At 44.8% G+C, this 20,298-nt stretch overlaps 1 protein-coding gene across 2 annotated transcripts in view; it reads left to right on the top strand.

Moving 5' to 3' along the window:
• Nucleotides 1-20,298, top strand: part of STX3 (syntaxin 3) — a 66,672-nt gene that overhangs the window by 44,311 nt on the left and 2,063 nt on the right. Inside the window, exons 2-11 of one of the 2 annotated variants that reach the window (XM_060261224.1) lie at nucleotides 3,663-3,743; nucleotides 4,799-4,898; nucleotides 5,877-5,951; nucleotides 9,625-9,692; nucleotides 11,280-11,388; nucleotides 12,515-12,588; nucleotides 13,358-13,492; nucleotides 15,460-15,570; nucleotides 17,284-17,398; nucleotides 18,996-19,432. In XM_060261224.1, the coding sequence (XP_060117207.1) occupies nucleotides 3,663-3,743; nucleotides 4,799-4,898; nucleotides 5,877-5,951; nucleotides 9,625-9,692; nucleotides 11,280-11,388; nucleotides 12,515-12,588; nucleotides 13,358-13,492; nucleotides 15,460-15,570; nucleotides 17,284-17,373 (843 nt within the window). In that variant the 3' untranslated portion in view covers nucleotides 17,374-17,398; nucleotides 18,996-19,432. Of the gene's footprint in view, nucleotides 1-3,662; nucleotides 3,744-4,798; nucleotides 4,899-5,876; nucleotides 5,952-9,624; nucleotides 9,693-11,279; nucleotides 11,389-12,514; nucleotides 12,589-13,357; nucleotides 13,493-15,459; nucleotides 15,571-15,680; nucleotides 15,792-17,283; nucleotides 17,399-18,995; nucleotides 19,433-20,298 lie in introns of those variants that run through there. The other variant, XM_060261226.1, reaches the window with a different exon arrangement.

Below are 20,298 nucleotides of genomic sequence, written 5' to 3'. Positions count from 1 at the left end.
TAATTGGCACCACACTGGGCCCATGGTTCGCCTTCTCCTGTGCCTTCTTTTGAATTGCCGTTCAGTTCAGTTACCTGTATTGGCATTAAAGGCGAGATAAAAGGGAGGAAGGAATGAAAAAAATAGATGTATACACATATGCATACAAATAGATAAAACATGCCAATGTGAGTCAAGACAAAAGAACATTCTAAAAGGGTCTAAAATCTGTACAAAAATAATTTAAAAGTCAGTCTGTCTAATACAAATTAACATTACAATACATTATTGCCAGTCCACATTCCACACCTCCTTCAGCTCTGCCTCCCAACCAGGTTGTGGGAAGTGGCTTCAACATCTGCATGGCTCCTTCCAGCCTCGCTTTCTCCCTCCGCTTGCCGACAGCAGTAGGCTGTCTTCAGCTGTTCCTCATCTGTATCATGTTTCATGTCCAGCACTTAGTAATATCACTTCATCCTAAGAACCCCTTAGCCAGAAAAGGCAGCTGGAGCCCAGCAGCTGACTCTGCCCTCCTTGACTGGCACCCACGAGGTAGTCAAGACAACCACAGCCAGCAAAGGGAGGGAGAAAGTGAGGCCAGAAGGTGCCATGCAGGCATCAGAGCCACTTCCCATGGCCTGGTTGGACAGCAGAGCTGGAGGAGTTACGTAATATGGACTGGCAGAGATTGGCACTGTGTTGGCACTCAGGTAGGAGATGGGCTTGGGTACTTCATGGAATAACTTCCTTCTGACTTGGCTAGGCTCTGTGGGGTGGGAGACCGGGGATTGCTTTCTTTTTTTCTCTCTGGAGTGGTTTTTCTGTCTCTTTTAATTCTTTTTCTCCTGAATTGTAGCAAGGCATGTGTTGTGATAATGTGATCCCAGTGGGAATGGAGGCGGGTGGAGAGAACTATTATTATTTAATCTATTTTAGTTCCCCACTTCCTGGTCCCAGCGCCACAGGCCCTTCCCCAGCACCACTAGCCAAAATGTTTCTTAGTGGGTAACTAGGGTTGCCAGCTCTGGCTTAGGAAATTCCTGGAGATTTGGGGACAATGTCTTGGGAGGGGAGGGAGCTCAGTGGGGGCGTAAAGCTGAAGCTGTGAAGCTGCCGTTTCCGCCAGGGAACCTGATCTATATAGTCTGGACTGGAGATCAGATGTAGCCCTACTGGGAGGTTTACAATCTTACGGGTAGCCAATGTAGGGATGCCAGCCTCCAGGTGTGACCTGGTGATCCCCCAGAATTACAGCTCATCACTAGACTACAGAGATCAGTTCCCCCGGAAAAAAGGACACTTTGGAGGGCGGAATCTGTTGCATTGTGCCCTACTGAGGTCCCTGTCCTCTGCAGGCTCCTGCCCCAGATTGCCAGGAGTTTCCCACCCTGGATCTGGTAACCCTAGCCCACCCGTCTCCACCTGTGCCCAGGGGGACCTGGCAACCTTAAGCCAAGGAGTAACCAGGCCTGCAACCAGGACTTTTTTTCTTAGCAGGAATGCACAGGAATGCCATTCCGGCTGGCTTGGCACTAGGGGGTGTGACCTAATATGCAAATGAGTTCCTGCTGGGCTTTCCCTACAAAAACCCCTGTGTGAAACAATGGTGATGTCAGGGGTGTGGCCTAATATGCAAATGAGTTCCTGCTGGGCTAGCCCTGCCTGCGACATACTGGTGGCTAGTTGTGTCTTTGCCAATGAAACAGTTGTCATGCACCCTGTTTTCCTTCCCTGTCTTTCAATCGTTTGTTCCTTTCCTCAAAGCGTGTGCAAGCTACAGAGTCCAAAGTGTATTGGGGGATGAGACTAAGTGCACATGGTATGCTACATGGGCCTGATCAGCTCACTGGAAACTTCTCTGTTTCTGTTGGCTTCTACTAGGAAGAAGAGTGTAAATGTGCTATCAGATATTCTCATATTAAAGTATGCAGTCTTTGAACCCTGCTCTACATAAACCTGACTTTCCTTTGCTGGTTAAAAGGCCGTTCCACTGGTTCTTTTTATTTGCTTCCGGCTCAATCATGATAGTTTTTGAAAAGACTGCTGTGAGCCTAGGTCTCCATTGACCTTCTGGGTTCGGTTTTGCAAATGAGTGTTTATAGTGGGTGGGGGGAGCTAAGCAAATCACTTCTTCAGCGTTTATAAGTACATCCAAAACAGTCTGTTGCAAAGCAGAACCAGGCTTAAAGGAACATGTGTAAATGGGGATGTGGAAAGGAGGACTGCCTTGAAGATTTGAGGGAGTGTCAAGCATAGAATGGAAATGAGCCTCACGCAGTCACTTCCTTCCCCTGCGCCCTAGTGTCCAAATAACCATTCAACTTGATAGCTTTGGGCTCATGGCATGAACCTTCTTTCCCAGTCATCTTCAAGGGCTCTCCAACCTTCCTGCTCTTGTGCTGAGGCTGGCAATTGACGCCAGCTTCCATGCATGACTTGGAGCGTTCGTATTTTTGTGAAACGAGTCCTATAAGCATGCAAGCCTAAGGAAGCCTTTGTGGGAAATGGGAATTTGGCTAGTGTTCTGTCGCTTTTCAGTGAGACTGTGTGCCTGGACCCATTGAAAACTTGGCAACACCAGAAGCATTTCCACAGGAATCTGACATGAGGAACAGGAGTTCCATTTCAAGAGGGTGAATTTTTGTACAGACTGTTTATGCTTTCTAATTGAGTCTGCATTGTTTTGGATCTTGTATAAAAGTGGGATTGTTCCCTTATAGATTTTGAGAAACTTTCTTGTTCATTGTTGTTGATTATTTACTGTGCAGCCTGTGTTTTCCCTGAGCCTTGTGCTGGAGAGCCAGTTTGGTGTAGTGGTTAAGTGAGCAGACTCTTATCTGGGAGAACCGGGTTTGATTCCCCACTCCTCCACTTGCACCTGCTAGCATGGCCTTGGGTTAGCCATAGCTCTGGCAGAGGTTGTCCTTGAAAAGGCAGCTGCTGGGAGAGCCTTCTCTAGCCCCACCCACCTCACAGGGTGTCTGTTGTGGGGGAGGAAGGTAAAGGAGATTGTGAGCCGCTCTGAGACTCTTCGGAGTGGAGAGCGGGATATAAATCCAATATCATCTTCTTCATCTTCTTCCTTTGAGGCTGGGACCAGCATCAGTCACTATGTCTAATAATAAATTGGCTAGCCCCTTTGTGGATGATGAAAGCCAAATAAAAGGGTCACTCACAAACAAGGTAGGGAATCGCCTCATACTAAGACTCCCCAGTCAGGCAGAAAAATTAAATTAACTGATATTTCCATTAATGCAAGGGCTTCCTTATATGGACCAGTATTTTCCCCCTCTCTCCTCCTGCAGCAGCCTAAAATTCCCCCTGCAGAAGGGAGGAGGCAGAAGTTTTTGCGTCTGCAGAAATGTTAATCAGTGTGTGCTGAAATGTTACAGATGCACTGGCATAGAAAGCTGGCTAAGTACTATGCATTAAGCTTCTGCCAAGTAGTGTTTGGTATCTGGCTTTCATCTGAAGGCTGGATCCGACATGCATGCGTGCATTTCAGTGGCGTACAGGGAATTATATTCTTGGTACGGGTGAAGTACTTTAAGACTTGTGAATTCATTCTACAGGAATTGAATGTTTCCTTCGCTAACAGGTAGGACAAAGGATGATGAATCTTGGTGCAAGATACGTCCATGTGATTATTTTCTTCCAACTAATGCCACCTTGTTCCTTTACAGAAACAGAATCAGGATGATACTGATGATGATCTGGAAATTGCCATCGACAACACAGCTTTTATGGACGAGTTCTTTGCAGAGGTGAGGAGATGCAGGGAGATGAAAGAGTAGCCTTCAGGTTAAAGTAAAGTGTAAGGGATGTAGAGGCCTGGATTCAGCTTCTGTCACACCATGGGAACCTCCAGCTGTCGAATGGGAAACAAATGCTTTCTTCTTTCACTTAGTCAGTTAAAGTTATGGTTATGATAATATGTGCTGAGAGCTGTGGTGTTTCAGTAGGCAGAGTTAGGAGTTCACATTCTGTTTTAGAAACTGAACAGGGAAGTGTCAATATCCATGTGAAACCCGGGAAAGCTTTTGTTTAGTGGCTTTTGTTTCCCTATGGTTGAAAGATCTATATTCCATTTATTTGCACTGGTGTGCAAATAAGTCTTTAAGCTGCAGTTTTTCAGCAGGGCTGGACAAACACTTGTCAGGGATGCCCTAGGCTGATTCTGCATTGAGCAAGGGGTTGGACTAAATGGCCTATATGGCCCTTCCAACTCTGTGATTCTATGCCTAATCTCTAAACAAAATTTGGGATTTCATTCTGTTGTAAAGAGATCACCCCAGTGCATATATCAAGGGGGACTGTATAGAAGTGATAGGTTAGTGACATTTTTGAAAATATTTTACAGATTACTAGTTAGAGAATCCTTTAAACATCTTCATGTAGCAAAGCATTTTAGTGGTGGAATAGTTGGAGATGAAAATAAATGAAAGAGGTAGACATTTAAACATCTTTGTTTTGGGGAGGGTCATCTGCCATTGTAATTGAAGATCTTTCCCTGAGGTAAAATGTACAGAGATGCTACACATTGTGCTATCAACTCTTGTCTTTCTAACTGACATCTCATATTTCTGTTTTGTGGTAGATGGTTACATATGGCGTCTTTTCCTCTGGAGCATGTGCTGTTTTGAGAGATGTCTTTCCTTCAGAGTGATGCAGCTGTTGTTTGCTAACCTGAACACATGTGTTGGCGTAATTTTTAGAATGAGATGAAAGTTTCAAGCTAATGCAGCGGGGTGGTCAGCTCTGGCCTCTCAGAGTGCCCATTTCAATGTGTTCATCCGTTCACCTTTTCATCTCTTTACAGATTGAAGAAACACGGCAAAATATTGATAAAATTGCTGAGAATGTAGAAGAAGCAAAAAGACTGTACAGCATTATCCTGTCTGCCCCTATCCCTGAACAAAGTAAGATACAGACTCCTTAGCAGCATGTTTGTGGACTTCCTTCTTCTCTGAGGGATGGAGACATTGGGAGAAGAGAAGAGTAGGGTTCGTGAAGATGTCAGGGCCCCGAGGGCTTCCCTCTGTCAGTGATATAGTGCTTAGAGTATCAGACTAGGAGACCCAGGCTCAAATTTCTGCTTGTTCATGAAGCTCACCAGAATAACACATATTGCCAGTTTAATTCGCCCCTCACAGTTGTTGTGATGATTCTGAGGACAGGAGAACCTAGCGGGTTTCTCTGAGCTCCCTGTGGGGGGAAGTGGAATGAAATGGAATGAAAGAATAGACCTCCCCAGCCCTCTCCTGTCTTCCTGAACAGCTGGGAGGTGTTGGCTCAGTCAGGATTTTAAAAGTCAGTGGGCTATTTAAAAAGTCAGGGGGCACTCTTTCCCATCCACTGTGGGGTTTGCCACTTCTCAGAAGCTTTCTGGGGTAGGGGCAAAATCTGGAGGCTCTGAAAGTGGCCAAGTTGAAGCAGCCATCTCTAAAACTTTGTGGAGTTGAGAAGAGACCACACCTTGCATGCAAGCAGAGGGTTTTCCTTCCACCTCCCTCTCCCCCACCCTAACACTTTGCAGTCAGCAGCTCCATCTGTCCCCCCCACCCCCCGCCCATCCTTGGCTCATTCCATACAGTTTCCTCCACTTCCCGCTACTCTGCCTCCCTCCTCTCCACCTGCTACTTTTGCTGCTGCAGTGCATAGTACCCTGCTCAGATCTCCCAGTTCCGACCTCTGCTGATGGTACTTCAGTGACTCAGCCATGGTAAAAAGAGAGAGAGAGAGCAGACTGCCCCCCCCCCAAATCAAGGGGCCCTACCTTGAAGTCAGGGGGCAGTGCCCTGACGGGCCCCCCTGTGGCTACAGACCTGTGCTGGCTTAAGGATGTTTGTGGCTGTTTTTATACCTCCCAAAGCTAATGTTTTTCTTGTGTTCTGCAGAGACAAAAGATGATCTGGATCAGCTCACAGCAGAAATCAAGAAAATGGCGAACAGTGTCCGAAACAAACTTAAAAGTAAGAGCCACCCTCAAGGGTTCTTCATTGTATGCCTCAGCTCTTACCGAGGGTGTCTCTTTACTTTGCACAAGAGACACGATTGTTGCATGCATACCAAGGTATCTTACAGCAAACACATGAAGCTGGGTGACATCCTCAGTTTTTTTAAACACCTGCAGATGCAACTTAAGGAGTCCTGTCCCAATCAGGTTTTTTGTGTGCAGGAATACAGATGTTCAAACAGGTAGATCACGGGTGTCAAACTCATTTTTCCTGAGGGCTGGATCTGACATAAATGAGACCTTGTCAGGCTGGGGGTGTGGTGTGGGGAGATTGTCTGCCTGGCTGCAGAAGCACAAAGAAAGTCCAGCCCACGCTTCCTGGACAGCCTGGGAAGAGTATGGTGGGGTGGGAGGAGACCTTCCTTGTGCTTCTGCAGCTGACTGCAAAAGCAGAGAGAAAGCCCAGCCACCCCACACCTCCAGGACAGCCTGGGAAAAGTGCAGGGGGAAGAGAAGATCTTCCCTGTGCTTCTGCAGCCATGGTCGCAGAAATGCAAGGGAAGCCTAGGCATCCCCCACCTCTCCAACAGTCGGGAGAGATGCCGGGTGGGGAGATCTTCCTCCTCTGGAAGGCTGCAGAAGCATGAGGAAAGCCCAACTGTCCCCACCTCTCTGACAGTCAAAGAGGCGCTGGGGGAAATATTCCTCCTGCTTCTGCTGCTGAGTCTGCAGAAGCAAGAGGAAAGCCCAACAGGGCTGCGCCTCTCTGACAGTTAGAGAGGCATTGTGGAGAGGGGGGAGGTCAGTTGCTTGTAGGCTGGATCTGAGCCCTTCAGGGGTTGGACCTGGCCCACAGGCCACCTGTTTCACACCCCTGGATAGTATCACCTGTATTTTGCATTAGATTTCAGAGAAACCCTGAAATAACCTAGGGATGCCAATTCCCAGTTGGGGGCAGGGTATCCCCTGGTTTGGAGGCTCTCCCCGCTACTTCAGGGTTAGCAGAAAGTGTGGGGGGAGGAGGAAATGTTCACTCCATTATACCCTATGGAGACCAGTTCCCATAGGGAAATGATGCGGAATCAATCCGTGGGTATCTGGTGCTCTGGGGAGGGCTATTTCTTGAAGTAGAGGCACTAAATTTTCACCACCCAAATTTCAGAAAAATTGGACCAGGGGGTCCAATTCTATGAGCTCCAACAAGAAGTTGCCCCCATCCTCTGTTATTTTCAGTGAAGGGGAAGGTATTTAAAGGAGCTCAGTCCCTTTAAATTTGATGGCTAGAATTCCCTTTGGAGTTATATTATCCTTGTCACAACATTGCTCCTGACTCACACCTGGCAACCCTGTAATAACCCAGAAATTTGTGTCTGCCGTACAGGCTCGTAGCTAGAAAATTTTAAGGGGAAAGCTCCAGAGCTGACACAAGGGAGGGGGGAGGCTGGGTGCGTGCACAGCCTGGGCGAGGAGGAAGAGGGAGGGGCAGCTTCTGGCAGTGCAGTGTGAGAGAGGGGTGGGGCAGGCTGCAATGAGGTAATGGGGAGGTAGTTGTGGCGTGTGACAGCTGCTGTTTCTTTGGCTTGCTTTGAAAAACTCAGTCCACTTATTTGCTAGTGCATTTTGTGCTCCTGCGTAAGTCAGTTCACTTACTATAGTGGAGAGCTATCCTACCTGTTGCTCCCCTCTGCAGTGCCATATAAAAGGTGGAGCTATCGTTAGTGCCATCTCTTTCTTAGAAATTGTATCCCAGATGTTTTTGGAGGCCAGCTATCTTTATTACCTTCTTGTTGCTGACCCATCTCCATTCACCAAAGAAATTGGCCCTGATAGTCCAGGGAATGTCTAATCTTTCTCAGCGGCAACAAGATTACTTTGAGAGAAATGAGACATTGCTTTCATTTTTGTCTTATTTCTCTCCAAGTAATCTTGTTCTAGGGTGCTTATTGTTGCTATTCTAGTGGAACTCTCTGCTCTTATCAGGTATTATTGGCTTATCCTTTATCTGTGTTTTGGATTAGAATAATAGAATCATGGAGTTGGAAGGGACCTCCAGGGTCATCTAATCCAACCCCCTGCACATAGGAAATTCGCAACTACCTCCCCCTAACATTGCTTTATTGTGTTAATTTTTAATTAGTCCTGTTTTGTAAGATGCTTTGCACATTCTTTCTAATTGAAAAAAACAGGACAATTATATTTTAAATAAATAAATACCAGCTTTATATTTTCCTTTAGGAATTTTCTAGATGGGATTTTGGGTCCAATTTTCAGTTTGCCTTCCTTCCGTTGTCTGCTTTCAACAATTGATGGATTTATTTACTTTATTTATACCCTGCCTTTCTCATCGAGGCACAAGGCGCATCGCATAGTGAGACATTTGATGAGCAAGGCGACAGGGCTAGGATTACGAAATTAGAAATAGTGCATGACACTCAGCATGTTGACTGCTTTATAGAGATCTGGGAAGCAGCTATAGGACTTGCTACAGGTGAAGCAATATAATTTATTATTATTATTCCCCCCATTGGGGCTCACGGCGGAGTACATCAAATATGCAATAAAACAATCAAAAACAGCTAAAATCATAATAAAATCAGTTACGGCATTGAGCTCAGAATCTAATCAGCACTTTACATGCCATATATTATGATGTTACATAATCCGCTGGCCCCCGTCAGTAACAAACAGTCCGAATAATGATGAATTAGCAATACTATATTAATGGCATAATTTTTTCACCACTGATGATGGTAGGACATCATGGTACAGCAGGGGAGGCCAACGGATCTAACAAATGGATGCCCGCTGCCTCATCCAAAAGCCTGGCGGAACAGCTCCATTTTACAGGCCCTATGAAAGGCTAACAAGCCAGGTAGGGCCCGGATCTCCGTAGGGAGCTGATTCTACCAGGTCAGGGACAGGACCAAAAAAGTTCTGGCCCTGGTAGAGGCAAGACGGGCATCTTTTGGACTGGGGATGGTCAAAAGATCTTGGGAGGCCGAATGATGCGGCCTCCAGGGCATATATTGGAAGAGACGGTCCCGCAGGTATGTTGGTCCCAGGCCACACAAGGCTTTAAAACTCAAAACTAAGACCTTGACATGGACCCGATACTCTATAGGCAGCCAGTGCAGACTGTGGAACGTCGGCCATATGCTCACCCGTACAGGTGATGCAGTCAGCAGGCAAGCTGCCACACTCTGCATATATATGGGATATGGAATGGGCTACATGCATTCCACAGGACACTAGGCAGATACCACTAACTGCGCATGTCTAATTTATTTAGCTCCCCCTCCCCCTTGACTTTTCTAGCAAGCTGCTGGACAGTCTTTTCATGAGACTTTTCTTTGCCCATCTCTTAAAGGCTAATACTCATTTGCAGTTTTCTTTCCTCTGCTAGTTTGTGAGTTAGGCTCAGGCAGGGCTTTTTAAAGTTCTTGATAAATGGTGCATCATGCTTTGGCAAGTGTATTTAATCCTGTATGCTCTTAACTTGGACTCCTGTTAAATTTTCCTATATGCTAATGGACCCTTATCCATTCTGGACCTTTTATATTCAGTGGCTGAAAGTGTCTTTTGAGTGCTATGGATGGTGTCTTTACATGCAGTTCAGTACAAGTCTATATGCAACATCCTCAGATACACTTGCACTTCGTAACATTGAATTCAGCTCCCTGCATTTACAGGCATGGAGCGGAACATTGAAGAAGATGAAGTCCGGTCATCAGCAGATCTGCGGATACGAAAATCCCAGGTAAGCAGAGTGACAAGTACATACAAATAGTTTAGCTGTATTGGTCTGCAGTAAAACAGATTCAATGTTAGGTGTCTGATGAAGGGAGCTTTCTCAAAAGCTTATACGCTGAAACTCTTGATTAACTACATACAGGTAGCAAGATGCATTTGCTTGCAGATGCAGAAGGAAAGGGAGAGAGAAACGTTTATTTCTTGGATAGTACAGGTGGTTAACTGTACTATGCTGATGATTTTATCTTGGAAGTCAAAATCTCAGGGTTGAGCTATGGTTTTACTGAGAGAAGCTTCTCTCCACATGCTCAGAAGCATTCATTTCCTATATTTAAGAGCTCTGGCATCTTAAAAACTAGTTCCAAGCTATAGTGTTAACTCAGATCAAGCCTTGAAAGCAAGTTTTTTTTTTAAACAGAGCCAGGTTTGGGGAAGAGACATAGAGAGAGAGAAGTAATGGTTTCTGCCCAGTATGTAGAGTGCTCAGTAATTGGCATGTGCCTTTCAGCCTGGGAAACATGAAGAGAGACACCTGAGAATACTCTGAACATTCCACAACGTCCTTCTTTCCTTAATATTTCTTAATTTGAAATGTTTAGAGCTGGAAGGGTTTTTTCCTTGTTGAAATCCACATTAGTAGATGACTTTCAGTTCCTCAAAGGTAAAAGTCTCATATTACACTAGCAAAAACTTAGGGGGAGGGAGTTGTGTCATTTTTAATGTAAACTCTTGAGGGCAGAACTACGCATTACCTGTAGATCTGTGAATATAAGGGCAGTGTTTGTTTTATAAACTGTACATGCAGCAGTTGGAAAGGAGAGATTGAAGGGGGCTTTTAACCCTTTACCCCAGGGGTCCTCAAACTTTTTAAATAGGAGGCCAGTTCACTGTCCCTCAGATTGTTGGAGGGCCGGACTGCCGTTACTGTACAAGGCTGTGGGCCGTCAGTTCTCCGTCTTCTGCATCTCTCTTCCTTCCCCACACCACACACCCCGGCCTGGGAACTCACCTCACCTTGGTATCACCTCACACTCTGTCTCCGCTGCCCCAGCCCAGTGCCGGAAGTGTGCGTTGCTAGCGCGAGTTTAGGTCGAATGTCACTTCCGGTCTGATTTTGCCATAACCCGGCGGGCCGCATAAACGTCCTCAGCGGGCCGCATCTGGCCCGCGGGCTGTAGTTTGAGGACCCCTGCTTTACCCTTTCCTACCAAAAAGTGCCTCCATTGAACTATATTTACCATTGCAGATATTCTATTACTGGGGTAAAAAATAGCTTGGGAGAAAACTTTGGGTGGGAGAATGACTGAAGGAGTAAAAATTAAGTGCCTCTCTCCCTAAACCTGTTTTCTTCGTTGCATTACAGCCTCAGTGGTTGCATTTAGTAAACACAAACTAGTTTTAAAGAATCGTAGATCTGCATGTAGTAATAAATCTACCCTAAAATTTCTTCACGTTTCAAAGGATCAGCCTTAAGTTTACAGTTACTATAACTTAAAGCCCAGTGAACATTATTGTACTCTTCTCTGTAGAGCAGATCAGACTGTTAGAATGAAAGTGTTAGGAGCTCTTGTGACGTCATTTCTTCTGTCACCAGCATTCAGTTCTTTCTCGAAAGTTCGTTGAAGTGATGACGAAGTACAATGAGGCTCAGGTCGACTTCCGGGAACGGAGCAAAGGAAGGATCCAGAGGCAGCTTGAGATTAGTACGTATATTGTGTTTGCTGGCTGGCTTTGGCCTTCTCTTCTGCTAGAGCTGCAGAAGGCTCCCTGCTTTCCCTTCAAGGCTCTTTTCTCCTGGCAGATATGTTAAATGCTCTCTGGTGCTCCTTATTTGCCGTTGGTGTGGCATTCCACTTCTTGATGTTTATTTTCTGCCATGCACTTAAGACTGCAATAGGTACTCACAAGCTGGGTGCTCTCAGAGTGGTTTTGGAGACAGTTTGATCACTAATGAGCAAGTCTCCACCATAAAAGCTTCACTGCAGAGCCTAACTCCCATAGCTGTCACCATCCCATCCTTCTGGCATCAAGGCAACATTTTTTTTACATAGTTCTGTCTTCCAAGTCTATTTTGTCAGCATTAAGAGCTGAAGAGTAGGATACATGCCATCATCATTACAGACTTTTACAATAAGGCTTTTCTTTTACACTACTTTAGCTGTACACAGAGCAGTCCTGTTAGTACAGGATAATTTCATAGAATCTTAGAGTTGGAAGGAGCCATACAGGCCCTCTAGTCCAAACTCCTGCTCCATGGAAGATCAGCCTAGAGCATCCCTGGCAAGTGTTTGTCCAGCTGCTGCTTGAAGACTGCCAGTGAGGAGGAGCTCACCACCTCCCTAGGTAGCTGATTCCACTGTTGAACAACTCTTACTGTAAAAAAGCTTTTTTGAATATCTAGCCGGTACCTTTCTGCCTTTAATTTAAACCCATTATTGTAAGTCCTCTCCTCTGCTGCCAACAACCCCCTTCCCTCCTCTAAGTGGCAGCCTTTAAAGAGAGCAATCATGTCCCCCCTAAGCCTCCTCATCTCCAGACTGAACATTCCCAAGTCCTTCAACTATTCCTCATAGGGCTTGGTCTCCAGTGACAGGTGCCCATTTTTATGCAAGAATGGTGCAGTCATGAAATGCATAGCCCCCTGGTTATAGACTGAAATCTCACTGGTCTCGTGACCCAAGTTAACCATGCCAAAATAAACACTGTTAACTAATAAAAACCATCAGCCCATTTCCTAGCCTGGTGTATTTTACAGCTTATATTGAGTGTTTGTTCTAATATATGTCACTCTTTTTTTTTCTAACCCACCCTCCCTACCCCGGGATACAGCTGGGAAGAATACAACAGATGAGGAGCTGGAGGAAATGCTAGAGAGTGGGAATCCTGCAATATTCACATCCGGGGTAAGTGCCACTGAATAGTGCTGCTTGGTACTCTGAGGGGAGAATAGACTAGACCAGAGGTGTCAAACTCATTTGTTATGAGGGCCAGATCTGACATAAATGGGACTTTGTTGGGATGGGCCATGTTGGGACGGGCCATGTGTGTACCTATGTAAGATTAGGTAGCAGAGATATAAACTTTATAAAGAACACAGACAAACACAAGTAAAGATTTTTTTTTTTTAAACTTAAAACATTAGCACTTGGTCTTAAAGGCGCTTTCTTTGTAACTCTCCTGTGCAATCCAGGAAACTGGGCAGAAGAAGCTCTGGTTCTTTCCTTCCTTCCCCAGGGGAACAGGAGGGGGAGGAGGCTCAGCCAATAGAAGGAAGAGAGGCTTGGCTCACTAGCTCTGCTGTGCAATAGAGAGAGCCTGGCAAAGCAAGGGGTGATGCAGAAGGAAGCAAAAGACAGGAAGAAGGAAGCAGATAGCCAGTTACTTGGGGGCCTGATTTGGTCACAAGGCTGCATGTTCAACACCCCTGGACTAGATGATCCTGAGTTCAAGGCATGGGTCTATGGCACACAAGTTTCATGGGTTGGAGATACACAAATAATAAAAAAACCCAGCAGATTTTGGATGGGAAGCAGGAACAGAAAGGTGTATGCAGGTAAAGAGGCTGGTGTGGAACATATGACGCTTAAGGTGCTGAAAGTTTCCCAGTGTCCACTTGGAAGTGGATGGTTTTGATGGCTTGTTTACAAATAACAGTCTTTTGGTTTCTTCTAGATAATGGATTCTCAGATTTCAAAGCAGGCATTGAGTGAGATTGAAGGGCGGCATAAGGACATTTTGCGGCTTGAAAGTAGTATCAAGGAGCTTCATGACATGTTTGTGGACATTGCCATGCTGGTGGAAAACCAGGTAATAGAGTTATTCACTAAAGACAGATGGGCAGGAATGCATAAGCAGCTTGGAGAAACTGAGCAAAAAGCAAATGTGACAATCCAAGGAATCTGGTGGGCTGTTTAGTTTAAATGATGGAAAGCAGTGCTGTTAACTTGAAAGGGCAATGCACAAATGGAGAATATTCCAACCTATAAAATGGTGTCATAGATTAGAAGACTAGTATACTTTAGGGTTCAAGTCCACAGATTCTCACTCTCTGCAGTAAGTATTTGACTATTTATCTGAGTCACCATGGCTTGCCTGGGCAGGGATTTTAATGTGGGCCTCTCAAGACCACATTAATCATCATGTCTACCCTACCACACTAGCTCTCTTAAGCTGAGCGCTGATGGGCATGAGACTGGGAAACCAGCCGCTAAAAAGGGTAGGTAGTCCAGGACAAATGATGTTATAACTAGAATCTAGAATTTATTTTGCATAAATTATTTTGCTTCTGCTAGTCATGGAAGGGAACACGCTTTTTGGGCTGCTAAGCTATTAGCTATCTTGTCTTCAGAGATTTTACACAGACTATTCAAGCCTATTTTCACAGCCCTAAGGCCTATAAACTTGATTCCTTTCTAAAAAAAAAAAAGGAAGTTGGAGTTCTGCACTTGACAATTAATAGCATCTCTGAAGGATGCAACAGCAGAGCAGACACATTCCTGGGTACACATTTTGTATCTAAGGATAAACAGCGGAAGGATGGCATAGGGTGGTCCTGCAGACTTCTTACTGAATTTTTGCAGTCCCTTAGGGAAATTCCTTTTCCTGCTGTTAGCTGTTCTTTTCCCCACCGCTTCATGGGAACACCTGCAGCCAACATGGGCAGGGGGAAATGCCTGTGGTTCTCCTTCCTTTCCTGGATTCAGATGGCTCTGTTGTGGAGTTGGCATCCATTTCTCTAGCTGGCATGCAGCCTGCCCGCCTGCATCAAAGTTTCCCTGTAGCGTATGAATTCAGCAAAGCTCTTCCTACATTCTTACATTCAGATAAATTCAAGAGAGACTTGTGAGAATGGAAAGAAGAGAACCGTATATGTGTACAAGAAGAGAACTGTATATGTGTACAGTTGAAATATGGAAGTGCAGAGGAAAGAGAGCATGCTGTGGAGAGCAGCAGGGAAAAAAAATAGTAGGTTAATGGAGAATGGGTTAAAGGTGGGTCTTTTCTGGTCAGTGGGACGGTGTGGCCCTCCTGAATTAAAAACATAAGAGTGTTTCTTGGTGGCTTTAATATTGTTCCCCTGGCCCAGGGCTGCTTTAGTAACTGGGGTGAATAGCCTGGCTGAACCTGGATAATTGCACTTAAATGATTTGATTTGCCAGTCTGATAGTCTGAGGGTGGGTTGGTAGCTTGTGAAGTTCTTGATTAAACCTGATCTCTTGGGCTACAGAAGCCAGGCTGCTGGCTGTGTTCTTAACTGATCACCTTTTCCTTATTATCACAACCAGGCCTTTAGAGATGCCTGTCAGTTTTGGGTCAGAAATACTCTGCTTAGTTTTACTTAGGTTTCAGTTCCAAACTCTAAGGCCCCATTTCTTGTTTTCTGCTCACAATGCAATGCCGAGGAGATGGCGTTCAAGTCAAACCATGGTGAGTGTTTGTTTTTAGAACTTGAAAAGGGTGTGTGGGAAGGATGCATGGATGAATTAGTGAGTGAAAGGAGCCATTCAGGAGAGGGTGACAGCAGTTGGAAATGAACTCTGAAGAGGTAGCATAGAAATTTCCTAAATAAATAAATAAGTGAAAGCGTGGCTTGTTTGAGGAGAAGACAGATTTCCAAGATGGGACTACATGGTGGGGAGAAGAAATGTTGGATACTGGTAGAATTAGGGGAAGGGAACTAAAGAGATTTCCCAGAACTGTTCTCTCTAAGTCAATAGGTATTTTCTAAAATATATGCTTTCATCCTCCCCATTTTTCTTCACCTACTTTCACAGGGAGAAATTGTAGATAATATAGAACTCAACATGATGCACACAATAGATCACGTAGAGAAAGCTCGTGAAGAGACTAAAAAGGCCTTGAAATATCAGAGTAAGGCACGCAAGGTGAGCCTCTCCCATGGACTACCAGCTTTGCGCCATCAGCTACCAAGCTGTTTTACATTTTCTGCTTCTGCCTCTTTGTTTTGCTTCCACCACTTCACCTCTTCTGCAAGGGAGCTATGATTGACCGCATAGAGAGCAACATGGACCAATCGGTAGGCTTTGTGGAACGGGCTGTTGCTGACACCAAAAAGGCTGTCAAATTTCAGAGTGAAGCACGGAGGGTGAGATTAACCATTCAGAACCCACCCACCTCTTCTCCTTTTTAGATCCCACCCCAGTGCTTTTAGAGTTGTATTGCTTAACTCATATTGTACTAACTGTTGAGTCCCTACATTCCTGTCAAAGTAACAATTTAACCTTGGCCTAGATGCAAGATCTTTCCATCCCATCCACTTACTGTTCTCCAACCCAGTCTGTGACCCATTATAAACCTCTTTTCATTTCTGCAGGGAACCATATGACTAGCTAGCACTGTGAAGTGCTGCTTCCTCATTGTGCTTAGACACTACCCTTGATTACACTTTGTTCTGCCAGTGTGAGGAAGGTCTCTTCTTTCACAGTTCCTGAATTCTTTAGGATGCTAAGAACCCGAGCATCAAACTCATTTAGTGGGTTAGCCTGGGTTATGAGTCGCACTGCTTTGGGTTATATTTTTGTTCTTTTGTCACTGTTTGTGTGCCAAGCTTCATCCTCATTTAAGAAGAAGAAGAAGAAGATTTTAATACCTTGCATGCAAGTTTTGGTATAGCAATCAGTATGGAGTAGCAACTGTTTCCAGTTGCCTGGTCTCTTGTGCCTCTAAGAGCTGAGTGACAGGTTGAAATTAAATTGGCAAAACTTTGTATGGGGAAGTGATGTGGCGGCTGTATGTTTGGAGCTGCTAAATGCATAGGTGTTCTGCTAGAAGACAAGAAGGTATTCTGCTAGAAGGCAGCGTGGAATGGGTTGTACTCTCAGTGCTTCCACTTCTCCTTTTCCTCCTCTGAGAGCTGAGGAATTAAATTGCTGAGAGCATCCTTCACCCCTTATCAATCTATTTTCCTTGCCTTGCCTTGCCTTCAAGGAGCTCAGAGCAACAAGTGTAGTTCCTCCCTTCTGCCATTTCAGCCTCATAACAAGTCTGGGAAGACGGTACACATGCACTCCCTACAGTTCACTTTATTGCTGAAATGTGGTTAATTTGAGGGACTTGGGGAAAGGCAACTGAATTGTTGTGATTTTGGGGGTCAATCATTAAATGGCTCTTTCTCTGGTTTCAGTTATACTTTTTAACGGTAAAGTATACCCAGTAGCTGCTAGTTAATGACAGATAAGAGATCTTGTTTTTCAGTACTCAAGACAAACTTAGAACACCAAACTTAGTTAAGTTCAGTTTTAAGACCACAGTCTGTATTCAGTCTCCTTTAGCCAATGACACCACAGGGCCAATCACACATGTGCTCTACATTCATTATGTAATAGCTTGCAACTAAATGTGTGACCTCCCTCCACTGAATATATTTGAGTTTGCCCGGCATAATGTGTTTGATCTTCTATGGCTATTCCGGCTCACGTGGGTCATTGCATAACATTTCAGTTCGTCAAGAGACAAACATGCAAATGTGAATTGGCCTTAACTGGACTGCAAAGCAAGCTACACACCAAGTGTTCAGACTCCCATTTTCCTAATTTATGTTATTACTTATTGTAGGTTTTTTTTTTCTCCTTTTCTAGAAAACAATAATTATCATTGTGATAGTGGTTGTCTTGCTGGGAATTGTAGCTCTGATTATTGGACTTGCAGTAGGTCTGAATCCAAAGTAGCCCACCAAGCTGCTGGCTCTGAACCGTAAGTAGCTTGGGGGAGCAGATGGGTACTCTATATCTTGACTATTTCCTCAGCCTCTTCTACCCCTTTTGACTGTTCTTAATATCTCTTGACCACTGGTGAATGCTGAGACACTAACAGTTGGGGGCTATGATTGACTTGTCTGACCTCAAAGTCCAAGTTAATTTTACACTGAATTTTTAAAAAGAGGGAATGAGCAATTGGGTTGTATTTGCCTACAGATGCTTTTCCAGCAATGTGTGGGTTAGAGTAGGAAGCAGCTATCCTGAGTCTCCCAGATATTGTGACCCAGGACAGTGATCTTCAACCTGCAGATCAAGATCTTCAGATCAGTCACAACCCCCCAAACAGTTGCCTCTTTTTGGAAATACCAGCTGCTGACATGCCTGCAGGGAGTGCTGTGCGTCATGCCTCTTTGTGTGCAAGCTGATCACAGCAGAATGGTGAAATGAGGAAACTCAGTGGTGGAAAGGATTCCTTTTTTAGCACAGGCACTTTCAAAGGCCCTGGCTTCTACTTCTTGTGTCACTTTTTGAAAATTTATTCACAACAATTAACACTCATGTCACATGACTTTTCATGGGGCAGCCTGCTAATGCTTTTGCAGCTAACTGGGGCTTATGCTCCTGCCTATAGTTAAAGTGCATCCCACATATGGAAACTCTGCAGACAATTGGTCGTAAGGAAGAAAAAAGAATGCCTTGATTACTTGCTTCATTATCATTGTTCCTTTATTAATTTGACTTCACATAATTTATTTGATAGTTCTACAAAAATGGGGCTTTCTTGAAAAATCTGGTTCTTGCAATCTGTCCTTCATTCCTGAGGTTTCAGCTGAAACCAGCCAGAGTACTGACATTCTCAAAGCTTTTTCATCAACCATGAGTGCTAGCAATATTGTAAGAAATCCAGCTTCTTTAGAAGGGAACAACTTGGGTGTAGGAATGCTTGCTTTGATGTTTCAGCTTATGTACTCCAAAATGCCTTAGTACACTTGACCTTTGCATGTTGCCTCTTGAGCTTTTGATTATGAGCTGTCTGTTTCTTACAATTTGGGGTGCGATGTGTGTGATGGACAGCATTGGTTCAGCCAGATAGAGGCTTGCTAGAGATGCATGTGATTCCTGTAACTTCTTCAGCAACCTTGGATAGAAGTCACTGAAGAGACTTCTATCCAAGGTTGGAGAACTGGGTTCGATTTCCCACTCCTCCACATGAAGTCTGTTGGGTGATCTTGGGCCAGTCGCAGTTTTCTCAGAACTCTCAGCCCCACCTACCTCACAAGGTACCTGTTGTGGGGAGAGGAGGGGAAGGCAATTGTAAGCCACTTTGAGACTCACTCAAATTAAGCATCTCTAATGTTCCATGACCACTTCCTTTCCATTGAACTGACCATAGTGTATGAGCTGAAAGGCCTAGTGGGAAATATGGAGCAGCAAGAGAAGTGATTGTTTTCCTGCAAACTGCACAGGGGAATGCTGATTCCCATGCCAACTGTTCCATAGAAATTTAAGGCATTCCCATGATAAAGAAAAACTGGTTGCTCATTCCCAGCTGAGAATTAATTTCCCCCACTTGGTTCTCCTCCTTCCTACAGACACTCCTGAACTCTCCTTGGACTGGTAGCAAGACCTTCCCTACTGATCCATCACATCACCATTCTGTGACCTTCCCTTGCCTACCCTCCAGCCTTGCCTCCTTGGATTCAGTATGAATTTGCTTTGCAGGAGGGATCCGCCTGCACCAGCGCTACTTGTAAGAGCCACATGATGCTCTAACTCACTCCTTGAATGAAGCTCCACAACCAGAAGATTCTAATGTAATTTATGCAACCAGAAACTAATGAGACCTTGTGACGTCCTGGAGGGAACCCCCCATAAAATCTGCTCCTTGCCTATCCTTCCCTACCTTCCAGCTACACCTGCTGCCTCCAGTTCAAGTTCTTCGTGATGTCATTTCCTGTTTTTAAGCTTCTGACCTTTCAGAATTTTCTCCAATTCCAATGGAACGAACCTTAAAAATGTTTGGAGATAATATTGCCTACCTCATCATATTTAGTTCTAGCATCAGATTTAATGTTTTAACAGGTTTGGCATCTTTTTTGAGTATACTAGAGACTGTTACTTGTTAAAATTCCCAATTTTGGGGGCTTAAGGATGAAACCAGTGCCTGCCACATACTTGCTAAATACCACTCCCTTGTAGTGAGGCCAGCTTTCTACTGTCTCGGAACAATGGCCCAGATCTTGCAATGCTTACAGAGTTGAAAAGCCTGCCAAAGCCACAGTACACACTGCCCTACCAATACCAAGGGAGTGGCCAAGTGCAAGAAGTAGTGTTGGGTACTTAGTCATGTAAAATATTTTATTACATTTGCACCAAGCCAGTCTGGGGAAGATGCAGACAGTTCAGATGCACAACAGCTCCAGGCATGGAAGCAGCAGGGGTCTTCAAGCCAGTGTACCCAAACCAGGCTAGGAATTGTATCCCTCCTATGGAATGTAGCCATGAGAATGTGCTGCCAGTGGTAGCATGATAATTTTCTAGATCTGAGCTAGAAGCATTGTGTCTTCTCAGGTCAGACAAATGAGCATTGCAGTAGAATGTCTGTGCTTTACGGCACCTGCAACTGTTGTGTATGTGGAAAGAAAGCTGTCCTTGAAGGCAGACTAGTTCATCCAACATACTGGAATATAATCATTCCTGAATGGGGTGCAAATCATTCCCACTTGTGAGTGAATACCTGTGTGGTGCTGAAGGTGTGATTTATGTCTGTTTCCCACAACCTGCATGTGTATGTGTATATATATTTTTTCAGGCTGAGAATGTGAAGAAACAAATAGCCAGGTTGGCTTTGTAGTGTTACATTTTGCGCCAAGGTTTTCCATCTACAGCCACATT

Source organism: Heteronotia binoei, chromosome 21 (assembly GCF_032191835.1).
Source record: "Heteronotia binoei isolate CCM8104 ecotype False Entrance Well chromosome 21, APGP_CSIRO_Hbin_v1, whole genome shotgun sequence".
NCBI lineage: Eukaryota > Metazoa > Chordata > Lepidosauria > Squamata > Gekkonidae > Heteronotia > Heteronotia binoei.
Note: the sequence above shows the minus strand (reverse complement) of the source record. Positions and strands in the feature narration are given on the sequence as shown.